At 45.2% G+C, this 20,866-nt stretch overlaps 1 protein-coding gene across 1 annotated transcript in view; it reads right to left on the minus strand.

Annotated features, from left to right (window-relative positions):
- Positions 1-20,866, minus strand: part of PIK3CA (phosphatidylinositol-4,5-bisphosphate 3-kinase catalytic subunit alpha) — a 256,280-nt gene that overhangs the window by 158,819 nt on the left and 76,595 nt on the right. Inside the window, exons 4-6 of the mRNA XM_085635399.1 lie at positions 18,373-18,618; positions 15,981-16,066; positions 8,244-8,349 (exon numbers count right to left, since the gene is read on the minus strand). Coding sequence (XP_085491525.1) covers positions 8,244-8,349; positions 15,981-16,066; positions 18,373-18,618 — 438 coding nt within the window. The remainder of the gene's footprint in view (positions 1-8,243; positions 8,350-15,980; positions 16,067-18,372; positions 18,619-20,866) is intronic.

Here is a 20,866-nt window from a genome sequence, read left to right on the forward strand (position 1 = left end):
AAGTGTGTGTAAGGCCCTTTCCGCAACAGATTGGGGTTGCGAAAAGAAGACAGGTAATTCCACTGATTGATTGAGATGGAAGGGGGAAATGACTTTGGGCAGAAACTTCGGATTTGTGCGAAGTATGACCTTGCTGTGATGCATTTGTATGTAGGGTTCCTGTATGGTGAACGCTTGTATTTCACCAACCCTTCTAAGGGAAGTGATAGCTACAAGGAAAGCTGTTTTCCAGGTGAGAAACTGTAGCTCACATTTGTGCATTGGTTCGAAGGGCGGACCCATTAGTCGTGTAAGAACTAAATTTAGATTCCATACAGGGGAAGGTGGTGCCCTGGGAGGAATTACTCGTTTAAGGCCTTCCATGAAGGCTTTAATAGCGGGCACTCTGAAGAGTGATAAATGCTGTCTGTTTTGTAGATAAGCAGCGATCGCTGCTAGGTGTAGGCGTATGGATGAATATGCCAGGTTACACCTGTGAAGATGGAGCAGATAGCATATGATGTGCTGTATGGATGCATCTAGAGGGTTGATTGTATTATTACGGCAGTAAATTACAAATCTTTTCCACTTTGCGGCATAGCATGCTCTAGTGGTAGGACGTCTGGCTTCCATGATGATGTTCATGCAATCAGGGGGAAGGTTAAGGTATCCGAATTCTAAGATTTCAGGAGCCAGATCGCCAGGTTGAGCTGAGCTGGGTCCGGGTGCCTGATTTCTCCATGGTTCTGGGTTAGGAGGCATGGGGATAGGTGCAGTTTTTGATGTGGTACCACTGATAGTTGTAGTAGCGTGGTGTACCACGGCTGCCTGGCCCACGTGGGAGCTACCAGAATGAGTGTGAGGGAGTGCTGTTGTAGCTTCCTGACCACTAATGGAATTAGTGGGAGAGGTGGAAAGGCGTATGCAAATTTGCCTGACCAGTTCATCCATATCGCATTGCCCTTGGACAATGGGTGTGGGTATCTGGCGGCGAAGCTTGGGCATTTCTTGTTTTCGTGGGTGGCGAAGAGGTCTATCTGAGGATGCCCCCACTGTTGGAAGAATGGGTGAAGAACTTGTGGATGCAGTTCCCATTCGTGTAGTTGTTGCGTTTGTCTGCTGAGCAGATCTGCCATGGTGTTTTGTACGCCTGGAACGTGCTGTGCCAGGAGAAAGATGTTTTGGGGAATTGCCCATCTCCATATGCTCTGGGCTAAGCGGGAGAGCTGGGGAGAGTGTGTCCCCCCCTGTTTTTGTATATAATACATCGCAGTCATGTTGTCTGTGCGAATGAGGACTGCTTTGCCAGAAATCTGTTTTTGGAAAGATTTTAGGGCTAGAAAGATCGCCAAGAGCTCCAGATGGTTGATGTGGAGCGATTTTTGCTGTGGCGTCCATAGACCTTGCATGGTGAGGTGTAGGAGGTGCGCTCCCCAGCCGGAGAGCGATGCGTCCGCTGTTAGAATCACCTGAGGAACCGGGTCCAGGAACGGCCGCCCTTTGGAAAGGTTTGTGGTGTTCCACCACTGCAGAGAGTGATGTGTGCGGCCGTCCACCAACACCAGATCCGTCAGCTGACCCTGGGCCTGGTTCCACTGTTGTGCTAGGCACTCTTGAAGTGGACGCATGTGGAGTCTTGCATGGGGCACTATGAAGATGCAAGACGCCATCATTCCTATGAGCTTCATAAACACTCTTGCTGGAAGAGAGTGTTGAGGAAGGAATGTTTTGCGTAAGGCTTGAATGCTTGTGATTCTGGCTGAGTTTGGATAGGCAATACCCTTGGAGGTGTCTATAGTGGCCCCGAGATATTGCTTTGTGTGAGATGGTATGAGGTGGGACTTTTGGTAGTTCACCGTGAAGCCTAGCTGGTGGAGCAGTTGGATGGTGCTGTTTGTATGTTGCACACATTGGTCGTAGGACACGGCTTTTATCAGCCAGTCGTCTAGGTAAGGGAAGACGTGAATATGTTGACGTCTGAGGTGTGCTGCTACTACTGCTAGGCATTTGGTAAACACCCGTGGTGCGGTGGTGACCCCGAAGGGGAGAACCGTGAATTGGTAATGTTGCCCGTCCACCACGAACCTGAGGTATTTCCTGTGAGAGGGGTGTATTGGAATGTGAAAGTATGCGTCTTTCAGATCCAAGGTTGTGAGAAAGTCTCCCTGGCAGAGGAGTGGGAGGACTTGTTGTAGGGTGACCATGTGAAAATGGTCTGAATGTATGTAGGCATTTAGAGGCCGGAGGTCGAGAATGGGTCTGAGGGTCCCGTCTTTCTTTGGTATTAAGAAATGTAGGGAGTAGACCCCTAGATTTTGTTGATTGACGGGGACCTGCTCTATAGCGTGTTTTTGGAGGAGTGAGAGTACCTCTTGTTTGAGCAGTGTGGAATGTTCTTGAGACATTGGACGGTGCCTTGGTGGGATATTGGGTGGGGTAGATGTTAGTTCGAGACAGTATCCTGACCGAATGATTTGGGTCACCCATTTGTCCGATGTTATGGACTCCCATGTGTGGATAAAGTCTTGTAGTCTGCCCCCGACCGGAGTGGGATGGTCTGGGGGGGAGCGGAGGGGAGTCATTGTGCGGGTGGGGTGGCAGAACGGGTGTTGTTGGTTTTGCCCCTGCCCTTATTGTTGTTGCCTCTGTAACCACCCCTTTGATTGCCCTTTGAAAAGGTATTTTGAGGAGGGGACTTGTAGGAGGTAGAGGCGTTATCGGTGGAGGAGCCTCTGCCTGTGCCACGAAAGGACGAGCGTCGAAAGGAACGTTTAGAGGCTTGTGTTTGGAGTGCCCCCATAGACTTTGCTGTGTCTGTGTCCTTTTTCATCTTTTCCAACGCTTCGTCTACCTTTGGCCCAAAGAGAGTTTGCTGGTCAAAGGGGTGATTGAGTATGGACGCCTGGACTTCAGGCTTGAACCCTGAGATCCTGAGCCAGGCATGGCGACGAAGCAGGACACTTGTATTTATGGCTCTAGAAGCAGTGTCGGCTGCATCGAGGGCACACTTAATGGAGGTGTTTGTAATTAGTTTACCCTCCTGTATCAGGTCATGAGCCTTGCGCTTGTGTTTTTCTGGAAGGTGCTGCATAAGAGCCTCTAGTTCGTCATAGTGTGCTCTGTCATATCGCGCAAGCAGTGCTTGTGTGTTGCAATGCGCCACATGTTTGCAGCTTGGAAGGCGGTGCGTTTACCAGACGCGTCCAGAAGTTTAGATTCCTTGTCTGGCGGTGGGGCTTCTCCTGAGGATTGGGAGTTAGCCCGCTTTCTAGCTGTGGAGACAACTAGGGAATCTAGGGGAGCAGGGCCCTTAATGTATGCAGGGTCTGTGGGTGCCGCTTTGTACTTCTTCTCTATTCTAGGGTTCAGTACTCTGGCCCTGACAGGGTCTTTGAACACCTCTGTAGCGTGCTTGGTGACACCCTTAAGCATGGGTAAAATAGAAGTGGATTTGTCTTGTATGTCAAATGTATCCAGTAGGAAGTCTTCTTCCACTGGTTCACTGTGCATGTCCACCCCATGGTAGTGTGCTGCTCTCTGCACTAAATGATGAAACCCTAAGGAGTCCTCTGGAGGAGACGGCCTGGATGGGTACAGGTCGTCCTGAGGTATATCTGGTATATCAGGGTTATTGTAATCCTCCCATGGGTCTGGGGTCCCTGGTGGAGTGGGATCCATTGGGGCGTCCGCCGGGTAATTGTCCGGGTCCCCGTCATCCGGATCTGGGGATGGGGCCGGATCGTAGTGAGGTGGAGGTGGCGGAGACCTGGGAGGGGGAGGGGGTGGAGGTGGTGGAGGAGGTAGGGGAGGTGGTAGTGGGGAGGGCACTCTGAGGGGAGAAGTAGCAGAGTCCTTCCTTTTGGGTGGAGGAGGAGGAGCCGGAGTATCAAGGCGTCTTTTCTTGGTAATTAAAGTCAAAAGCCCAGTCTTTGGATCTTTGGACAGAGTCTTTTGTAGAGGGTCTGGTGTAAACAGAGCCAATGGTGCCGGATCGTCTGTCGGCACCGGTGATTTCGGAACCGAGGGTTTCGATGGTTTGTGTGCGCCATGCTTTCTTGAGGTCTCCGGGTGTTTCGGCGTCGAATGAGGTTTCGGCGCCGGGGCGTCGGTGCCGACAGATTTGTGTTTGTGTTTGGTCGGCACCGAGTGTCCAGGCTTCGGCACCGGTGGCTTCGGAGTCGAGCTGGATATTGCTTTCTTCGGTGCCGGATGCTGTTTTTCGGCACCGGGCGTCGGCTGGCTCGATCCCGAGCTGCCGTGAGACTTTGGAGGCTTCGACACCGGGCCCGTAGGTGGGGTGATAGAAGCTTTGGTTTTGGTTTTGCCCAGGCCGGCAGGTGAGGGAGTAACCTGAGTCTCTTTGGTTTTCGGCGCGGGGGTGGGAGGGGGCATAGTACTCACGGCCCGCTGCGCCGGTGTAACGTCCTCCACGTCGGAGTCGTCGGCCTCGGAAGCGCTGACGACGTCTTCCTCCTGCTCGGTGTGTGTTTGCCCCGAAGCTTCGGCGCCGTCTCCGAAGATGTCCGGTGGAGCTGCAGAGGATGAGTGCGCCATGGTGCGTCGAGCTCTTCGATCTCGGATGGTCTTCTTCGATCGAAAAGACTTGCAGGCGGGGCAGTCTCTAGCCTCGTGTTCTGGAGAGAGGCAAAGGTTACACACCTGATGGAGGTCGGTGTGGGGAAATTTAGACCCACATTTTGGGCACTTTTTGAACGGAGTCCTTTCCATCGGCCGGGACCGGAGTCGAGGAGGGCCCGAAGGCCGGTGCCGATGTACGGGATGGAGAAAGTGCCGCTTCGAGAGATGAAGATGATGATGAAGAAACTCGAAGAAACGAGGATTTTCCGTCGAGGCTGGAACCGTAGAAGTTCGAAGCCGGAGCACGAAGTATCACATCCGAGCCCGATGGCGGAAAAAAACAATCTGAGGATGGAGCCGAAGCCCATGCGCAGTACGGACCGAAGGAGGAGTCACCAAACTCGTGACTTCCAAAGACTGTCCAAGAAGAAAAACAAACTGCAAACATCCGGGCCCAACACCAGATGGCGATCTATGCTAAGTGTACAATCTGCAGCTCATATGCCTCGAACAGTATTTTTCCTGAAAAAAGTACTAACCTATTTGAGAAGGTCTTGGTCTTAAAATAAAACTCGAACAAAGCTAATTTTTCAAAAATTGGTGTGGATCTCCTGTTTGAGTCATGTGTCCCTTATTGGTCTATGTGTGTGGAATAAATGTCTTGCACTCCTCTGTGCTAGATCTAAGGCTTCTCGCCACACTACCACTAATAGAGTACTTTGGGTTTACGCAGAGCCCTGTACACAGATAGGTAATCTCTGCACTCTGTGCACGGTATAATCACCTAGTGGTATACCATATACAGAGCCAGCTTCATATAAAAAGTTAGCGTTTAAATCCCAGTATTTGTACAAAACTATGAAAATTTGAAGTACAGAAATATGTAGGTGTATGTATGGTCTTCAATCCTTAAAATCCGAGCTCTGTAGACTCCTGAAAAGTTTTATCTAAAATCACTAACTTTGCATGGAACATATCAAAAATATTAAAATAATTGCGTTTTTATTCCATCTTTACTTTTTATTTGTGTGTAGCCTGGACGTCCACCTACGCCTAATCTGCAGAGCTCTACTGAAAGAGTCACCCTCACCTATCCTGCATACACTTCCTATGACATTTATATTATATATATATATATATATATATATATATATATATATATATATATATATATATATATATATATATATATATATATATATATATATATATATATATAGTCGAAATCCAACTGATCCGGAAGAATCGCACAGCTAGACCTTCCGAAGTAGGAAACGGACACCAACTTTGTGCTTGATTACTTTATTTTCCCCGCAGTAAATGCCGCCATGACGCGTTTCGGGCCCGTAAGCCCTTGATCACTATATATATATATATATATATACACATACACATATACACACACACACATACATACACACATATATACAGAGATGTTGGAAACTGTAGGAAAGTGCATAATATGGGTAGGTAAGTTTCCACCTTAAATTACACCACCTGCTAGATGCCACACAGTAAAATAAACCTGTGCTCAATGCCTGTTAACATGTCACAAAGCAATCAGGCTTAAATCAAAGTCAATATGTAAAGTATTTAAGAAGTGTATACACACATTTTGGGCCCATCCCAACTAGTGTATGCACACATTTTGGGCCCATCCCAACTGTCTTCCCGGCCGGGGAATAAAAAACCCTCCTCACTTCCAGGGCATCTTCTCTGCTCTGGAAGCAGTTTTCACACCTCTTATACAGCTAATCCAGTCCAAGTACAGACTGGCAGGTGCTGAGAGCTAATGCAAATTAGCCTCCACCAGCTTCGGCAACGGCAAAGATAGCTTTCTAAAAGTTATATTTCACATCTATGTAATACAAATCTGACTACGCCATTAATCTGGATCTTTATTAAATATAAACATTGACCTTAGAATCGAGTCTGTAGTCGATACCGGTCTAAAGTTATAGATTTAACCATATAGTCTATACTTAGAAAAAGTCAATGTACAAGCTACAGCCTGATCAGCGATGATATTTCGGTCCAAGACACTGGGGAAACATGCCATTTCTAAAGCCACACATGTTTCACTCTTAAATATTATGCACCCTCCCTTGTTGGCTGCAAGGTGTGCTTAAGGGTGACTTATTTAGTATTTAAAATTAAGTTTTCCTACATGCCAAGAGGGATTTTGACAGGTCTGGGCAGAAGGGTTCAAACTACAGCTGTCTAGTAACACAGGGTAGGACTGAAGCCATGTTTTCACTGTTCATGTAGTAGATAGCACAATAGGTGCTGCACTTCACTAGTGGCATTTAACTTTTAATGGAATGGGTGTATTTGGGCACAATATACTATGGTCTTATATGAAAGTTGAATGTCCAAATCATGTTTTAAGCCAATTTAAACCTTTTTCAGGGGCAGATCACATACACTTCACACTGGATACCAGTGTTCCACTGTTAGAGTTCAAGCCTACCACCAAGTGAGTCCCATAAAACATGACAAACTGGCGTTGACAACCCAAAACGGGTTCACTTTGCAAAAGGTAGCACTTACTGCTTATTGCCTCACCTTTTTGTGTCGAGACTACATTTCACTACAGACCTCAAACAAAATACAGCTAAAAAATGTTAAAGAGTAAATGAAAGTGTTTGTTAGCATTTTTATTATTCAAGTAAAAAAAGAATTAATTTTAAGGTATAATTTTTGTCATGGTGGATCTTCCAATGTGAAGAGATAAGCTACAGCTTGTCATGTGAAAGGTCTGACTATGGAGAAATGTAATTTTAAGCAGTCTTAGAGCATAACTGGATCAAACACTTTCTGCAATCTGTCTACACTCACTTACATGAGATGTAGGTGATAGCCTTTAATCTTAGCCCTGCAAAGCTTCCAGTCCTTGTGGGTCGATTATTCAGAGTGTAAGGGGAAAGGAGCTGAGCCATGGGAGGTTCCTACCAGGTAGATCAAGCCCCTTTAGGTAGTGTGAAGCATTGCGCTTTCAGTTGCAAGAGACTTGATTATCCTGGTGCTGTCAGGGTTTTCAAAGATAAAACTATGAAACTCACAGTGCTAGCAGGCTGTGTAGCAGTAGTCTGTTTACAGGGGCAGGATTGACAGTGGAAAAAACTAAAAGCGACACATGACAAATAAGAAAATGAGGCAGGGCGGAGCCAAAGTGACAGATTTAGGTGGCAGGCTACTTATTATCTACCAGTTCTACTGCCTACTGATTTTAGAATTAAATCTTACCACTTTCTGTTGTGAAGTCCATGGGAAGAGGTGCAACCTGCGGGCCTGTCCAAAAATGTCAGGAGTGTCATATATTATATCTCGTGTCATCTATGTCAGGCACCCCACGATCACTTGATTTGACCTCTATCCAATTTCATGTTCTGTAATTTTCTGTGATTTCACAGTAGGGCCAGAGGTCACGTTACATGTTTTCCACTGATGTCACCAAAGTGCTAATAAGTCTTTGAAACTTGAAAACTACTACCTCTTGTTGGTCACAGTGTTGGCAGGCGTGTATATTCTTTTAACTCTGGATATAATGTAGGTCAAACATTTCAACAGAACAAACAATCACGAATCCTTATGCATATTACTACTTTTTACAACTTCCTTTCCCCATTTCTGGTACACTATAACCCACTGTTTACCTAAATATAACAAGACTGTAAATGCTTTACCTCTTTAGCACCCTTCCTGCCTTTGACAGAGCAGATTGAAAGACAAAGGCGAGCAGCACGAGGAAGGTCAGGAATGTACATTTCATATGTCAGCCACTCATTCCATCTAGACAATTTAAAAAACAACAAAAACAGGGTTTAATGTGGATTTCAGAAAGAAACATTAAGGGTTTGGAAACACAATCACATTGGATATTCTTCCCCAGTTCTGATTGTATTGACTCAGAGCATGTTAAAATAGAGTGGAAATGTGTTCTCATTTGATTGACCATTTAGAGAGGCAAGGACAAATTTGGATAACAAGTATTTATATCCTAGAGTCATTAAATATAAATGAGCACTGAAACAAGCAAATTGGTGCAGCATCTTTTAAATCTTCTATTGTTTCTAAAGAACACAATCTCACCTATTGAACACACTCATACCTGGATGTTGTTGCCTCTTCTTCTCATCTTCTTAGCCAACAATATTTTGAGACAGTTTTTTCAAATCAATACAAAATTAAATTAAAGAAATATAGATTGTTGTTTTTTAACTAATGATTTTACTCTGTCCTAGCTAATGAAACATACACGGAAAAGCTGCAGACTGTGAAACTATAAGCTTGAGTGTATTTTACACATGCGTTTGTCCTTCAATGTGAATGAGTGAAAATAATGGTTGTGGGATTATACACACGTTTATAAATGTTTATTGCAAAGTTGAGATTTAGGCGGCAATTTCTGCACTTACATAACTCATATAAGTATTGGTTGCAGAAGGAGCAAAATAAGCCTGAATAAGTCATGATGTTCTTAATCATTTTACAACATATGTTGTAAAGTCTTCAGATCTATTCATCTTCAGGCAAACAATAGATTCTGTGTGTTATAGCATCCTCACAGAGCCCATCTCAAACTACACGCCCCTTAGTCAAAATATCAGCGGCTGAAATCACAACTTCTGCTCATTTGGCTCAAGAGTACAAAAGAAAGTATAAAGAGAAAAGAAAAAGTTACCCTCCCACGCGGGGAGTAATATGCGCCTAGCCTATATACGCAACTCCCCTGCGCGCTCAAGTCCGTTTCCGTTCGAGACTTTCCATGCAAGAAGCGTGCAGTCACGAAGAGTACTAACCACTGATGTGTGAAACCATGGTCCTGAAAGGGGAACAGACCTCTATCTAATAATCCAGTTGAAGAGTGGGGAAGAAGGGTTGGTCGATAAGGAATCTGCCGATAGTCACTCGACTAGATATGGCGTTACCAAAAAGGTAAGTAACTTGTTTATCTGATAGACCGTTCTAGTGCCCGATTCCTTACCTCAGAATAGATACCCAAGCAATTCCTCCGCGGAGGAGGGTCTACGAAAAGATTGCTCACTAAAAAGTCCTGCAGCACCGAAAGGGCAAAGTGCCCATCCCTATGGAACTGACTGTCAAGGGAGTAGTTCTTAGTAAACTCCTGCAAGGATGCCCACATCGCTGTCTGGCAGATGTCCAGAACCAGAACTCTGCGTTCTAAAGCAGTGGTCACAGCCTTAGGTCTGGTGAAATGAGCTTGCCAATCCTCAGGGAGTTGCTTCTTGGTTAATGCATAGCAGATTTTGACACAGAGCGCGATCTATCGGGAGAGGGCTCATTTCCATATCATCTTCCCTTTCTGGACTCTGACATATCCCACAAACAGTTGGTCTACTTCTTTTGTGAGGTCAAGGTAGAAAGACAGCACTCTTTTTGGGTTCAGCCAGTGGAGTTGCTCCTCTTCCTTAGAGGGATGAGGCGGATCATAAATGTTAGGCAGTGAGATGGACTGGCATATGTGAAAGGCAGTGACCACCATCGGTAGGAAGGAAGCTCTGGTGCGAAGGACCAGTTTTTCGGGAAAGATGTTCAGGAGTGGAGGCTTAGATGACAAACACTGAACCTCACTGACCCTCAAGGGCAGATGTCATTGCCACTAAAAAGGCTGCCTTGATAGTGAGGAACCTGACAGGACAATTGTGTAAGGGCTAGAAGAAAGCACAGATTAAGAAGGTTAAGACCAAATTGAGGTTCCACTTAGCACGATGAAAGGGGAAGGTGGGAACAAGTGTTGGAGGTCTTTCAGAAACCTTGTATAAAAGGGGGGTTGAAATGCTGGGATGGCAGAAAGATAGCCTTTTAAGGGTCCCAAAGCAGAGCCCTGCTGAACAAGAGAAAGAATAAACAGAACGACCTGAGAAAGTGGAGCGGAAATGGGGATCAACCCGTTTTCCTGCACACCATGCCACAAACGTACTCCAACGACAAGCGTATACTGTCTCGGTGGAGGGACGTCTGGATGCCACAATGACATTACAGACTTCGTACGAAAGGTTGAAAGCTGTCAACTGTCGCTGTTCAATCTCCACGCATTAAGGCGGTGCGTTGACAGGTTCAGGTGGAGATCCCTTCCCTGCCGCTGCGACCGAAGAACTTCACGAAGGGGCAACCTGATCAAAGGATCGATGGCCATGCTCAACAGCTCGGAATGCCACACTCCCAGAGCCCAGTCTTGAGTCACAAGAATGACTTGGGCCCAGTTGTTCCTGATCTTCTTGAGCACTCTGGCGGAACTGGTATGAGCGGAAAGGATTACAAATGGCCTGAGCTCCACTCAAGATAAAAAGCATTTCCGAGCGAGAGCCGCCTTGGAAACTACAGCGCGCAAAACTGCTAACATTGCGTGTTCAGTGGTGGCAAAAAGATCTAACTAAGGATCTTCCCACTGTTGAAAGAGACCTTGCACCATTTCCGGATGGAAAATCCATTAGTGATTTACTAGGCATCTGTGGCTGAGTTTGTCCACTCTGGCGTTCAGTGAGCCCGCCAGGTATTGAACCATCAGGGAAATGCCCTAAGTTTCTAGCCATGTCCAGAGTCGCAGGGCCTCTTGATAAAGGGTCCACAAACCCTACCCGTCCTGTTTGTTGCAGTACCAAATGGCAGTGGTGTTGTCCATAAACACCTGCATTAGCTTTCCCTTGATGGAGGGTAGAAAGGCTTTCAGTGCGAGTCGGATTGCCCCGGAGCTCAAACAGGTTGATGTTGAGTCTCGATTCCGCTGAATGCCAGAGGCCTCTGACCTCTATCTCTCCAAGATGGCCGCCCCAGTCCAAAATTGACGCATCTGTCACTTCTGTTCGATCTTGCAGGGGAAGCGGGACGGGTCTGCCTATGCCTCATTGCAGTTTGTCAACCACCACTTTCACAGTGCCCTCCAAGATCTGGACTATGTTGGAGAGATTCACCTGATGCTGCGCCCAATGGAACTTTAGGTTCCACTGCAGAGCCCGCATGTGCCATTGGGGTTTTTTCACAAGCAGGATTCAGCAGGCCATGAGGCCCAGCAGCCAGAGTTAGTATCACTGAAATACAGGATAGAGGCTGAAACATCAGTATCATAGCCTGAAAATCCTCGATTCACAGTTGGGGAGTATAACCCCGAAACTGCACTGTGTCCAGAACAGCTCCAATGAAAGGGAACATCTGAGAAGGGTTCAGGTGTGACTTCTGCAAATTGATAGTGAACCCCAGCGAGTGCAGATCGTCTGCTGTAGAGTGAGGTGAGAGACGAGTGCCTGGGAAGAGCCCGCCTTCAACAGCCAGTTGCCAAGATTGGGGAAGACTGGCAGCCCTGATCTCCACAGATTAGCTGCAACCACCGCCTTCACCTTGGTGAACATCAGAGGGGGGCGCTGGTAAGGCCAAAGAGGAGCAGGGTGAACATAAATTCTTATGGCCTATAGTGAAGCGCAGGTAACATCTGTGTGCAGGCAGGACGGGGATGTGGAAGTATGCATCCTGCAAATCCAACACAACCATCCAGTCTTCTGGATCCAGGTCACAGTACTTCAACGAGATTGAACATTTTGAATTTCTTCTGTTTTAGGAAGAAATTGAAAGGGTGCAAGTCTATAATAGGACAAAGGCTTCCACCCTTCTTGAAACTAGAAAGTATCGGGAATAGCAACCATGACCTACTTCAGATGCCTGCACCCTCTCTATAGCTCCCTTGGCCAAAAGAGCTGCCACTTTCTGGCAGAGTAAGGAGATATGGTCCTCCGTCAGCCTGCCACGCGTAGATGTCATGGCTGGAGGGGTAGTTACGAAGGGGAAGGAGTAGCCCCTTAAGACAATCTGAGAACCCAGCGGTCGGATGTTATCGACCTCCAGTGGTTCAGGTGGTGGCGTATCCTGCCTCCCACTGGGTGCCCAAGATGGTCAGATGGAGGCTGCGGCTGCCAGTGGAGTGGTGGACTGACTCGAACTATGGTTGCCTGACCAATGGAGTCTGTGGGTACCACATCTGGGGCCCCACAGGGGCTGGGAAGTTTTCTTGCTGTGGTGACTGGGTGGGAAGAGACAGGACTGGAAGCCCCTGCTATGGCCATGCAAGGATCGAAAGGTTGACTGGGGTTGGGGAGGGGCCACGGAACGGCCCAAGGACCTGGCTGTAGTTCTGCGGTCCTAGGGGTGGTTTAGTGCAGAGTCCACCTGGTCTCGGAAGAGACAGGAGCCATCAAAGAGCGTATCCATGAGCGAGGCCTGGACATCTCTCAAAAAGCGAGGGGTTCTCAACCAGGCATGGCACCTAAGGGCCACCAACGATGAAACTGTTCTGTCTCGTGAGTCGGTCATATCCAGCCCACAGCGTATGGTGAACTTTGTAGCGCTCCTCTCGTCGGCAATAGCTTGGGAGAGTATGACTTGGGTTCCTCGAAGATCAGAGACAGCACATGCACAACAGAGTCCCAGTGGGAGTATGCTCAGAGCCACACTATGTTCACTGACCACAGTGCCAGGCTGGCAGAAGAAAACATCTGCTTTCCCAAGGCATCCAGCCTCTTGGATTCCCTGCCTGGTGGAGAGGTAGGGAATGTGCCAGAATTTAGTCTCCAGGGTGGGGTGTTGGTTTAGAAAGTTGGGGTCCCCTGGGGCGGGGTGATGGGGAAGGGCAATAGACGTATTTGCAAGGGTACAGGGCTTGGACCAGACCCAGAGTTAGACGTCCATGAAGGCTTCATTAAATGGGAGAAGCGTTTCTGAAGGGGTGACTCCCAGCTGAAGCAGCTCTGTCAAGAGGATTGTCTTGACTGCAACAGAAAGAAGCTGAAAATCTAGGACCACGCCGGCCCTCCTTACCAGCATTGCAAATGAGGGTCCTTCCTCCTCCGGAGCCACGGCAGGAGAAGAAACCAAGCCAATATCTGGGGAGGTGTCCAGTCCACTGGCATATGCCAAATCCTCACACCAGTTGTCCTCATTGGGGTCTTCACAAGGGTCCAGAGACTCCCTCCCAAGCTTCCTCATGTCTTTGCCCAAAGGAATGGGGCTCAGGCTCCAGTTTGAATGGAATGCCTCCAGTCGCCATCCAACGCCACCCACCTAGCTTAGTGTCTGGGATAAGAATGGGGGCACCGCTGTGGATGTCGGCAGTGGAGCTGGCGCAGAAGAAAATGGTGTTGGCTCGACCACCAATGGTCTGGGGCCATCAATGGATCCATGGGGCCTGATTGGCACTGGGTTCTCACCCACATGCAGAAAACGAGAAGGAGCCACTCCTGACCAGAGAGCGTGCCAGTGGGGACGGGTCGTCCAAGGTGCATTGCCCTTCAAAAACAGTTTGGCAGGGGTGATCTGACTCCAGGAAACTCGGAGAGGCATGGAGACAACCCAGGCATAGGCTCAACCGCAGAGCCAGGCCTTGAATGCAGATATTCCCTTGCCTCGTCAGATGACTTTGGCGTAAGGTGTCCAGGCTAAAACTTCTTGCTTTTTTTCTTCTTGTGGGAATTGCCCAGATGACTTTGATGGAGATTGATGGCTCCGCAACCGATCTTAGAACCTTCCTCTCAACCTTGATCAAGACCGTCGCAGCGAGCAGCAAGAAGCTTGGGGGACGGCTCCCTCAAGACCTTGGGGTGCACGGCACGACAAATGATGCAGGTTTTGGCATCATAGTCGCACTCGAAACACCAGAGTCAGACGAGGTACGGTCAGTCACAGACAATGGCGGGTACAGGCTTCGGAAAAAGGTTGAAAAAGATCAGTTGAAAAGTGACTGGGCGTAGTTCTTCTCCAGATCTGCGCTGACTGGGGCGGAAAGAAAAGAACGGACATCAGCGTGCTGGGATGGCACCTTCATAAGCACCACATATGTCACTTCCGGCGAGGACGATAATGCCACGTGGAGCCGAATAACATCACTTACCGACACCCAGGTGTACTGCTCAAGAATAAAGCTCTAGATCCAGTCTGACACCTGGAGATGATTCTACGGTTAGCAATATGCAGCTAAAAGTCTCCATCATATATTCCCTGCACTCCATTTAACAGCCTTTTAATTACTGGTGTGGTGAAGAGGTTGCTTCCTGAAGAATCTGAGGTATATGCAAATATAGCAGAGAGGTGCACTCTCACAGAAGCATAAGAGTTTTGCATCAAGTATATCAGGTATTTGGTGATGGGGTATTCCTGGTTAGGTTGTGCACCGTGTTCGCTTTTGCACACCAGTGTGTAAATTGGAGTTATTTTGCTGCATAGCATTTGTTTGAGGTACACATTTGTGCCTCCCTTAGAACTACCATGCACCTATTTAGTAGACCAAGGTGGCTTAGGTCTGCAGGTGGCTAACATGATCTTTCTTAGGATAGCACATCTCCAGTGGTCCTTTGCTAGCTTGGATAAGACATGTGACTTGGGACCCTCTCGCTTGTTCAGACAGAAATTGTAGTTGTATTGACTGTCTCAACCTGTATTACTTTCCCAGTAACCAGGTTGTGAAAACAGGCTTCAATCTAACACATTTGTTTTATTGCTTCTTTGGGTGCCCAGTGTCCCCTAATCTTTAGGAGTCCCATGTGTATATTCCACCCTGTGAGGGATCGATCTGAGGTGATGGTCACTGTGGGGATTAGTTGTTTGAATTGTCTGCCTTTTTAGGTTCTGTACTGATCACCACTGTAGTTCCCCGTTTTATTTCCCTATAACAACTCCTGGATCTTTCACATCCCCTCCTTTGGAGCCTCCTGCCTAGATATGCTGATTATTAGCCATCCTGCTTGGTGTAGTTGACAACACCTGCGGCCAGAGCAGGCATTGTTTCTGCCCTCAGAGCGTGGGCTCTCATTTGCAGGGGTCAGAAACCTGTCAATCATGGCAGGCCAGTCACCAGCACACTAGAGGTTGGAAGGTTATCAGGGAGTACCGCTAAGGTACCCTCTGGGTGCATGTATTAATAAAGCCATCACTGGAATCAGTGTGGGTTTATTAATATGAGATGTTAGATACCAAAAAACTTTGATTTCAGTGAAGCCATCATGTAGCTGCGGAACTTGTAATCACCGGTGCCCAGTACATATACTCAAGATGGCTTCCCTGTTCACTGGTAATCTCCAAGAATAGACTTAAACATCACAGGGGCATATCTGCTCCTGCAGATACGTCCACAACTAGTATTGTGCACCCTGCCTTAGGGCTGTAAGGTCGGCTGTAGGGGTGGCACCTAGTTTTGGTACACTATATAGAGAGCCAGCTTCCTACAGAAAGGCCTTCTCTTGGTCAGAAAACCCCAGGTCCTTCAGGGACACTGATTTGCCTGGACACAGCGTAGAGTGCCCAACACATACAAATACTTTCACACTTTGTTGCAAATTACAAAATGTAATGAATGTAAATGTAAGAAAATTAATACAAAATGATCAAACATACAAATTTTAAAAATCACATTTAGTTACCTTGGGTTGGAACATGGTACTCTCTGAGTATTCACGTTGTCACATAGAGGGTCTCCTCCATGGCAAATACCTGTTCGGACATAGATCTAAAAAAGCAAACATATTTTACATACCATTAGGTATTGTAGAGTAACTCTGCTATAGACAAAGAAAAGAGAAGCAGCATTTACTTGTACAGTGGTACAACAAATATAGAACAAGCACAGACCAACCCAATATTTTTGATGTTTGTAAAGTGAAGTCTTTTGTGCTCTGCTGTAGAGGGTGGACACCTACTATTGTGGGAACTGGTGGAAGAATAAACAAATATTTATAGGCACAAGTACTGCACTACAACAATACAAGTCAAAATGTTCGTACAATTCTCATTAGTCAGTAAAAAGCATGAGCACACGCCCTGAGCTCAACTTAGTAACTGCAGTGACACCATCAGAGTGTACGGATCCTCAGCTCAGTAAGCCAGGAAGGAAATGATGGGGATAACCAGACTTTGCTCTGTGTTTTCTGGCTGCAATGGCTCTCAACTTAGATGCCAAGTTAATACTGATTTAATCATGTAGTCTTAGGTTATTGTGTTCTTATAGATATAAATTTGCTTCGGTGGACTGGCTTTTCAGTGCGACTTAGCAGAATCAGACAGCTTTCTCAGTTGATATGTGCTTGTAAACTTGTGTCTCAATAACTTAACTCATGCACCTACTCTGTCTGATTATTATCAATTAAAGGACCTCATCCCACATGTTGCAACATCAATGGCAGAGCAGTTAGAGGGTAATGTGATAGGTGAAGGGGTAAGGAGAACAAGCCTATATGGGTGTAATTCAAGCCCACATCGCCAACAGCAGACAGATTTACATGAACAAGACTGAGTTTTAGAGTCGGCAGCCATTAGGGTGCATATTTCTTGGTGCAAAAAAAAAAAAACAACCAGATGGTGGGCAGGTAGACAGGTGCATGCCAGTCTTACACTAAGATGTACTGCAAAGGAATGGACTATTTGTAGTAGATAGATATAGTTTGTCACTTGTTACCTAATGCCAAACTCTTGCAACATTGAAACAAACATTAGACTGCAGGACAGATAACCTCCACTTCATCAAAACTAAATCAGTCACTTGGAAATAGCGAAAACGACAGAAGAGAGAGGAACCTAAATATTATAAATTCCACTTGAACTGGAAGAGAACAGGACAAAGTCATCAACACCTACAGAAAAGCTTTAATTAGGGTGCTTTAATTAGGTTGTCTAAAAGCCCTCTGGGGTCAGCGGTCAGCTATAGGTTCACCAACAGAGTAACATGGGTTACACATTTTCAGAATTCAAAATTAGTCATCAAACCTACACCTCTAACTAGCTGTAGCAAATGCTAAATTGGATGCATAGTTCTTCTAATTCCTGTTATTCCTTAACAAAAGTGGGCAGCAAGCAATAAGTGACATTGATTTGCAGAAATACTTTTTTTTTCCTCAGGTGTTAAACGATTTTTAAACACTTTAACAGTGCGCATGTTCAATAAATAAAAGGAATTAAGATACTGTGAGTACTGATGACGTAATGGACGTACTCTGGGATTTTTCCACTGTATAGAAATTGACTGTAATCTCTGATTTACAGCGCAATCAAAGCAGATTTTAAAAGGTTTTAAAGTTCATTTTGTAAGGAATCCTTTTTGGCAAATCAGGAGAAAACAATACTCCTCAATAAAAACAACATTTTCCACATCCAATACACAGTGAAATATAACCCAGTAAGTAAGATAATCTGGGATATTTGTGCCGATACTATGCCAAAAATGTACTCTTAGCATTGTTTCATTTGTGAAAACAGTTGAAGACTGAATGATTATTAAAGCTCAAAGTTTGTGTCGGAGTGCTCAAGGTTTCACATTCTACATAGTAGCAGAACGTTAGAGTACATTTAAATCAAGTCCGCTGATGCTATGGATAGCAGAATCAATTTGTAAATGAGAAAGGAGCACAGAGAATGACTGAGGATAGGAAACTGGTTACTAAGAGGAAGAAAGAACGTGAAAAAGGAAAGAAGGCAAAAGCAGAGAAGAGAACATGAACAACTTTAAGATATATTCTGGAATGATGCTTAGGGTGAACATGCACTTAGAAGAGCAATTTCAGAACTTTCAGGGGGAATTGAGACAGTAGTTAAAAAAACCTATAAAATCTATTGGACCCTTTTCATCTCTAAAACTAGGGCTCTTTCACTCTTGAGTCAAGTACATGTCAGTCAATAAAAGGATGGTGCAAACTGTTGTGCTGCTGCGATCAACATTATAGACAAATATGGTTTTACATACTATCACTAAATTTGCATTTTTTGCTTCACTGAACTGGAATGGAATCAACAAATTCCTAGGTGCTTGGTCATCAGCCTTACCTTATCAATGTCGCGAATGTTTACGTTTACATATGTTGCACAAAGAATTTTTATTCTAAGTGCGCTGTTGATTGCCCACAAATCTTTGGTAGAAGCTTCACCATTCATGTAGGGAGTGGCTGTTGAGATGCGCCGAGAATACGAAGGCATTGTAAAGGTGTCTACCGGCAGCTGGCTATAAAGGCTATCTTTTGCCATCAGCATCAGATTAGGTAATCGACCAAGCATTATGCAACTTCTAATATACTGTCAAATATAAAGAAAACACATTTAGTTATGCCTAATTAAAAAATAAATATTTTAAAAGGTATGATATCAGAAACAGCTTTCAATTTTGTACAAGAATGATTTTATTATACGCAAGTAACACTTTTAATTAATTACAGAAGATTTACCAGAAGCATTATACTCACTACTTCCTTTGCTGGAATCAACTTCATCCCCTGACAGGGAGCACAACAGATCCTCAAGACCAAGAAAAGCCTGCTGTCTGGGCAGGCATTCAATACCACCAACCCAATCCCACAAGATGTAGCCTACAGTCTATGTCTAGAAATACATTACATATCTTCAATCCTTAATTTAAAAAAAAAAAAACTATAGAAGCAATTGCATTAAGTAAATTCTACCAGTTCAATTCCCTTTTAAATGTAGCGCTGGTATTGTAACTCGCTAAGGCAAAATGTGTTAAGTTGTGTGAAGACATTATAGACTAAGACTTGGCCAGGTTGCAATTTAATTCCTTATTAACATTAATATCTGAAGGTTTTGCCACACACGAAATGAGGGGAGGGGAGGGGGGTGGGGGCATAAGCACCACTGCAGACTTTTGGAAAGATAAGAATGGGCGGAGGGGGTACATACATGGAAGGGAAATGGCAAAAAGAGAAAGACAGTTTGAGACACATAGTAGGTTAAAGAATGAGTGTGAAAGGGTGAGAAAGGTACAGGCAGAGTCTCTTTGTACTAGTTTAGGGACTGCTGCTAGTACTTTATTTCCCTTGCTGTCTTGTTTCCTACTGTGTGACATCCGCTGACCAACCAGAATTTCCTCAGATGGTGCGAGTGTGAAGATGGAGCAGGGTCTTGCAATCATGTTGATGAGTGAGGTACTTGATTCAACGCTGCTCCATATCTCGAAGTGGTACATCAGCGAGTGTGCATATTGTCAGCAAAGCCTGACAAGCGCTACTACTGTCATGTTATCATGATAAAAATTCAAAAATATTCCTCTCTGTCATATGGTTGGAACTGTGGCTGCAATTCCAAGAATATAGATGTTAAGAATACGAGTCATCTCTCCCATTAAATCATTTGGGCCTGGGGTAGGTGATCAGTAAATCATTCATAACAGTACTTTAAATAAACCCTAACTGTAATGCTTGTGGTGATAAGGAGGTGGCTATATCCCACAAGATCTCCTAGAGCTGGACCACTTCTTCCTTTAATGGCTATGGCTAAGATGGACCATCTTGGTTCTTCGGTAGTTGCGGTATCTGAGAGAATCATGTTTTAAACTTTGTTTTTCTTTTTTTTTCTTTAAAAGAACTAGTACATTTTTGTGATAATTCAAAGAAAATTGTGTCTCTTTGCAATAAGTAAATATGAAACTTATGACCAATTGTGGGAATTATGCATAGTAAATGGCAATAATCTACTGGCACAGTTAAGAGATTTCATCTATGAAACATACTTTACTTGGTAGTCTTCGAGTTATGACATATCTATTTAGGTACAGACTCAATGGTACAAGACTATTCACTTCTAAATCAGGCAAGTCTGTTATATTCAGCCACAGTTTCCCAGATTCTTGCGAATTTGTGGGACAGACACTACCTTTTTAAGACACCCTCTTCGCTGCCGTGCACCAGTCCATACTGCAGGCCAGTCAACTGATGGTGGTGATGAGCTAGCCTATCTGAGGGAATGTGGAGTGCTTGATTTTAGAAATGTTCCTGCTGAGGGAAAAGACTTGAACATGATGCATTTTCCTGAAATCTTAGTGGTTTATGTAATTCTTTGCTTCTCAATTGTTGCATCATCATCATCTAGCATCAATGGAAAGACTGTAAGATGATTGCAAAAAACCATACAAGAGCTTAGTGTTACAATAAGGTTATCTGGTTCCTTCGGAGTTATCATTTTTACCTTATAAAAACTGTTGCAGCACCTAATAGTCTATGTTGTCTTTGATAACAGTTGCCTTATAAAGGTGCCTAAAATTCATGGTTTGGTCCTGTTACAGAAGTTCATACTGCCGTCTACATCCAGGAGAGCGGATTGTTAAAGCCACAAAATTTTCGAAATCACACAATTAAAATGCTAGCAGCACAGGCACACCACCTGATAGCTGCCCATACTGATTAAGAGTGATGCTATTGAAATAGCTAACTTTCTTATCTATTTAATAGAAGGATTGTTGGGTGTCTATATTTAAACTGGTACCTTGCTTGGTAACAAGGTCTTGTGTCAGCAATATTCAACATTTATCCAT

The sequence above is a fragment of the Triturus cristatus genome, chromosome 11 (genome assembly GCF_964204655.1).
Source record: "Triturus cristatus chromosome 11, aTriCri1.1, whole genome shotgun sequence".
Classification (NCBI taxonomy): domain Eukaryota; kingdom Metazoa; phylum Chordata; class Amphibia; order Caudata; family Salamandridae; genus Triturus; species Triturus cristatus.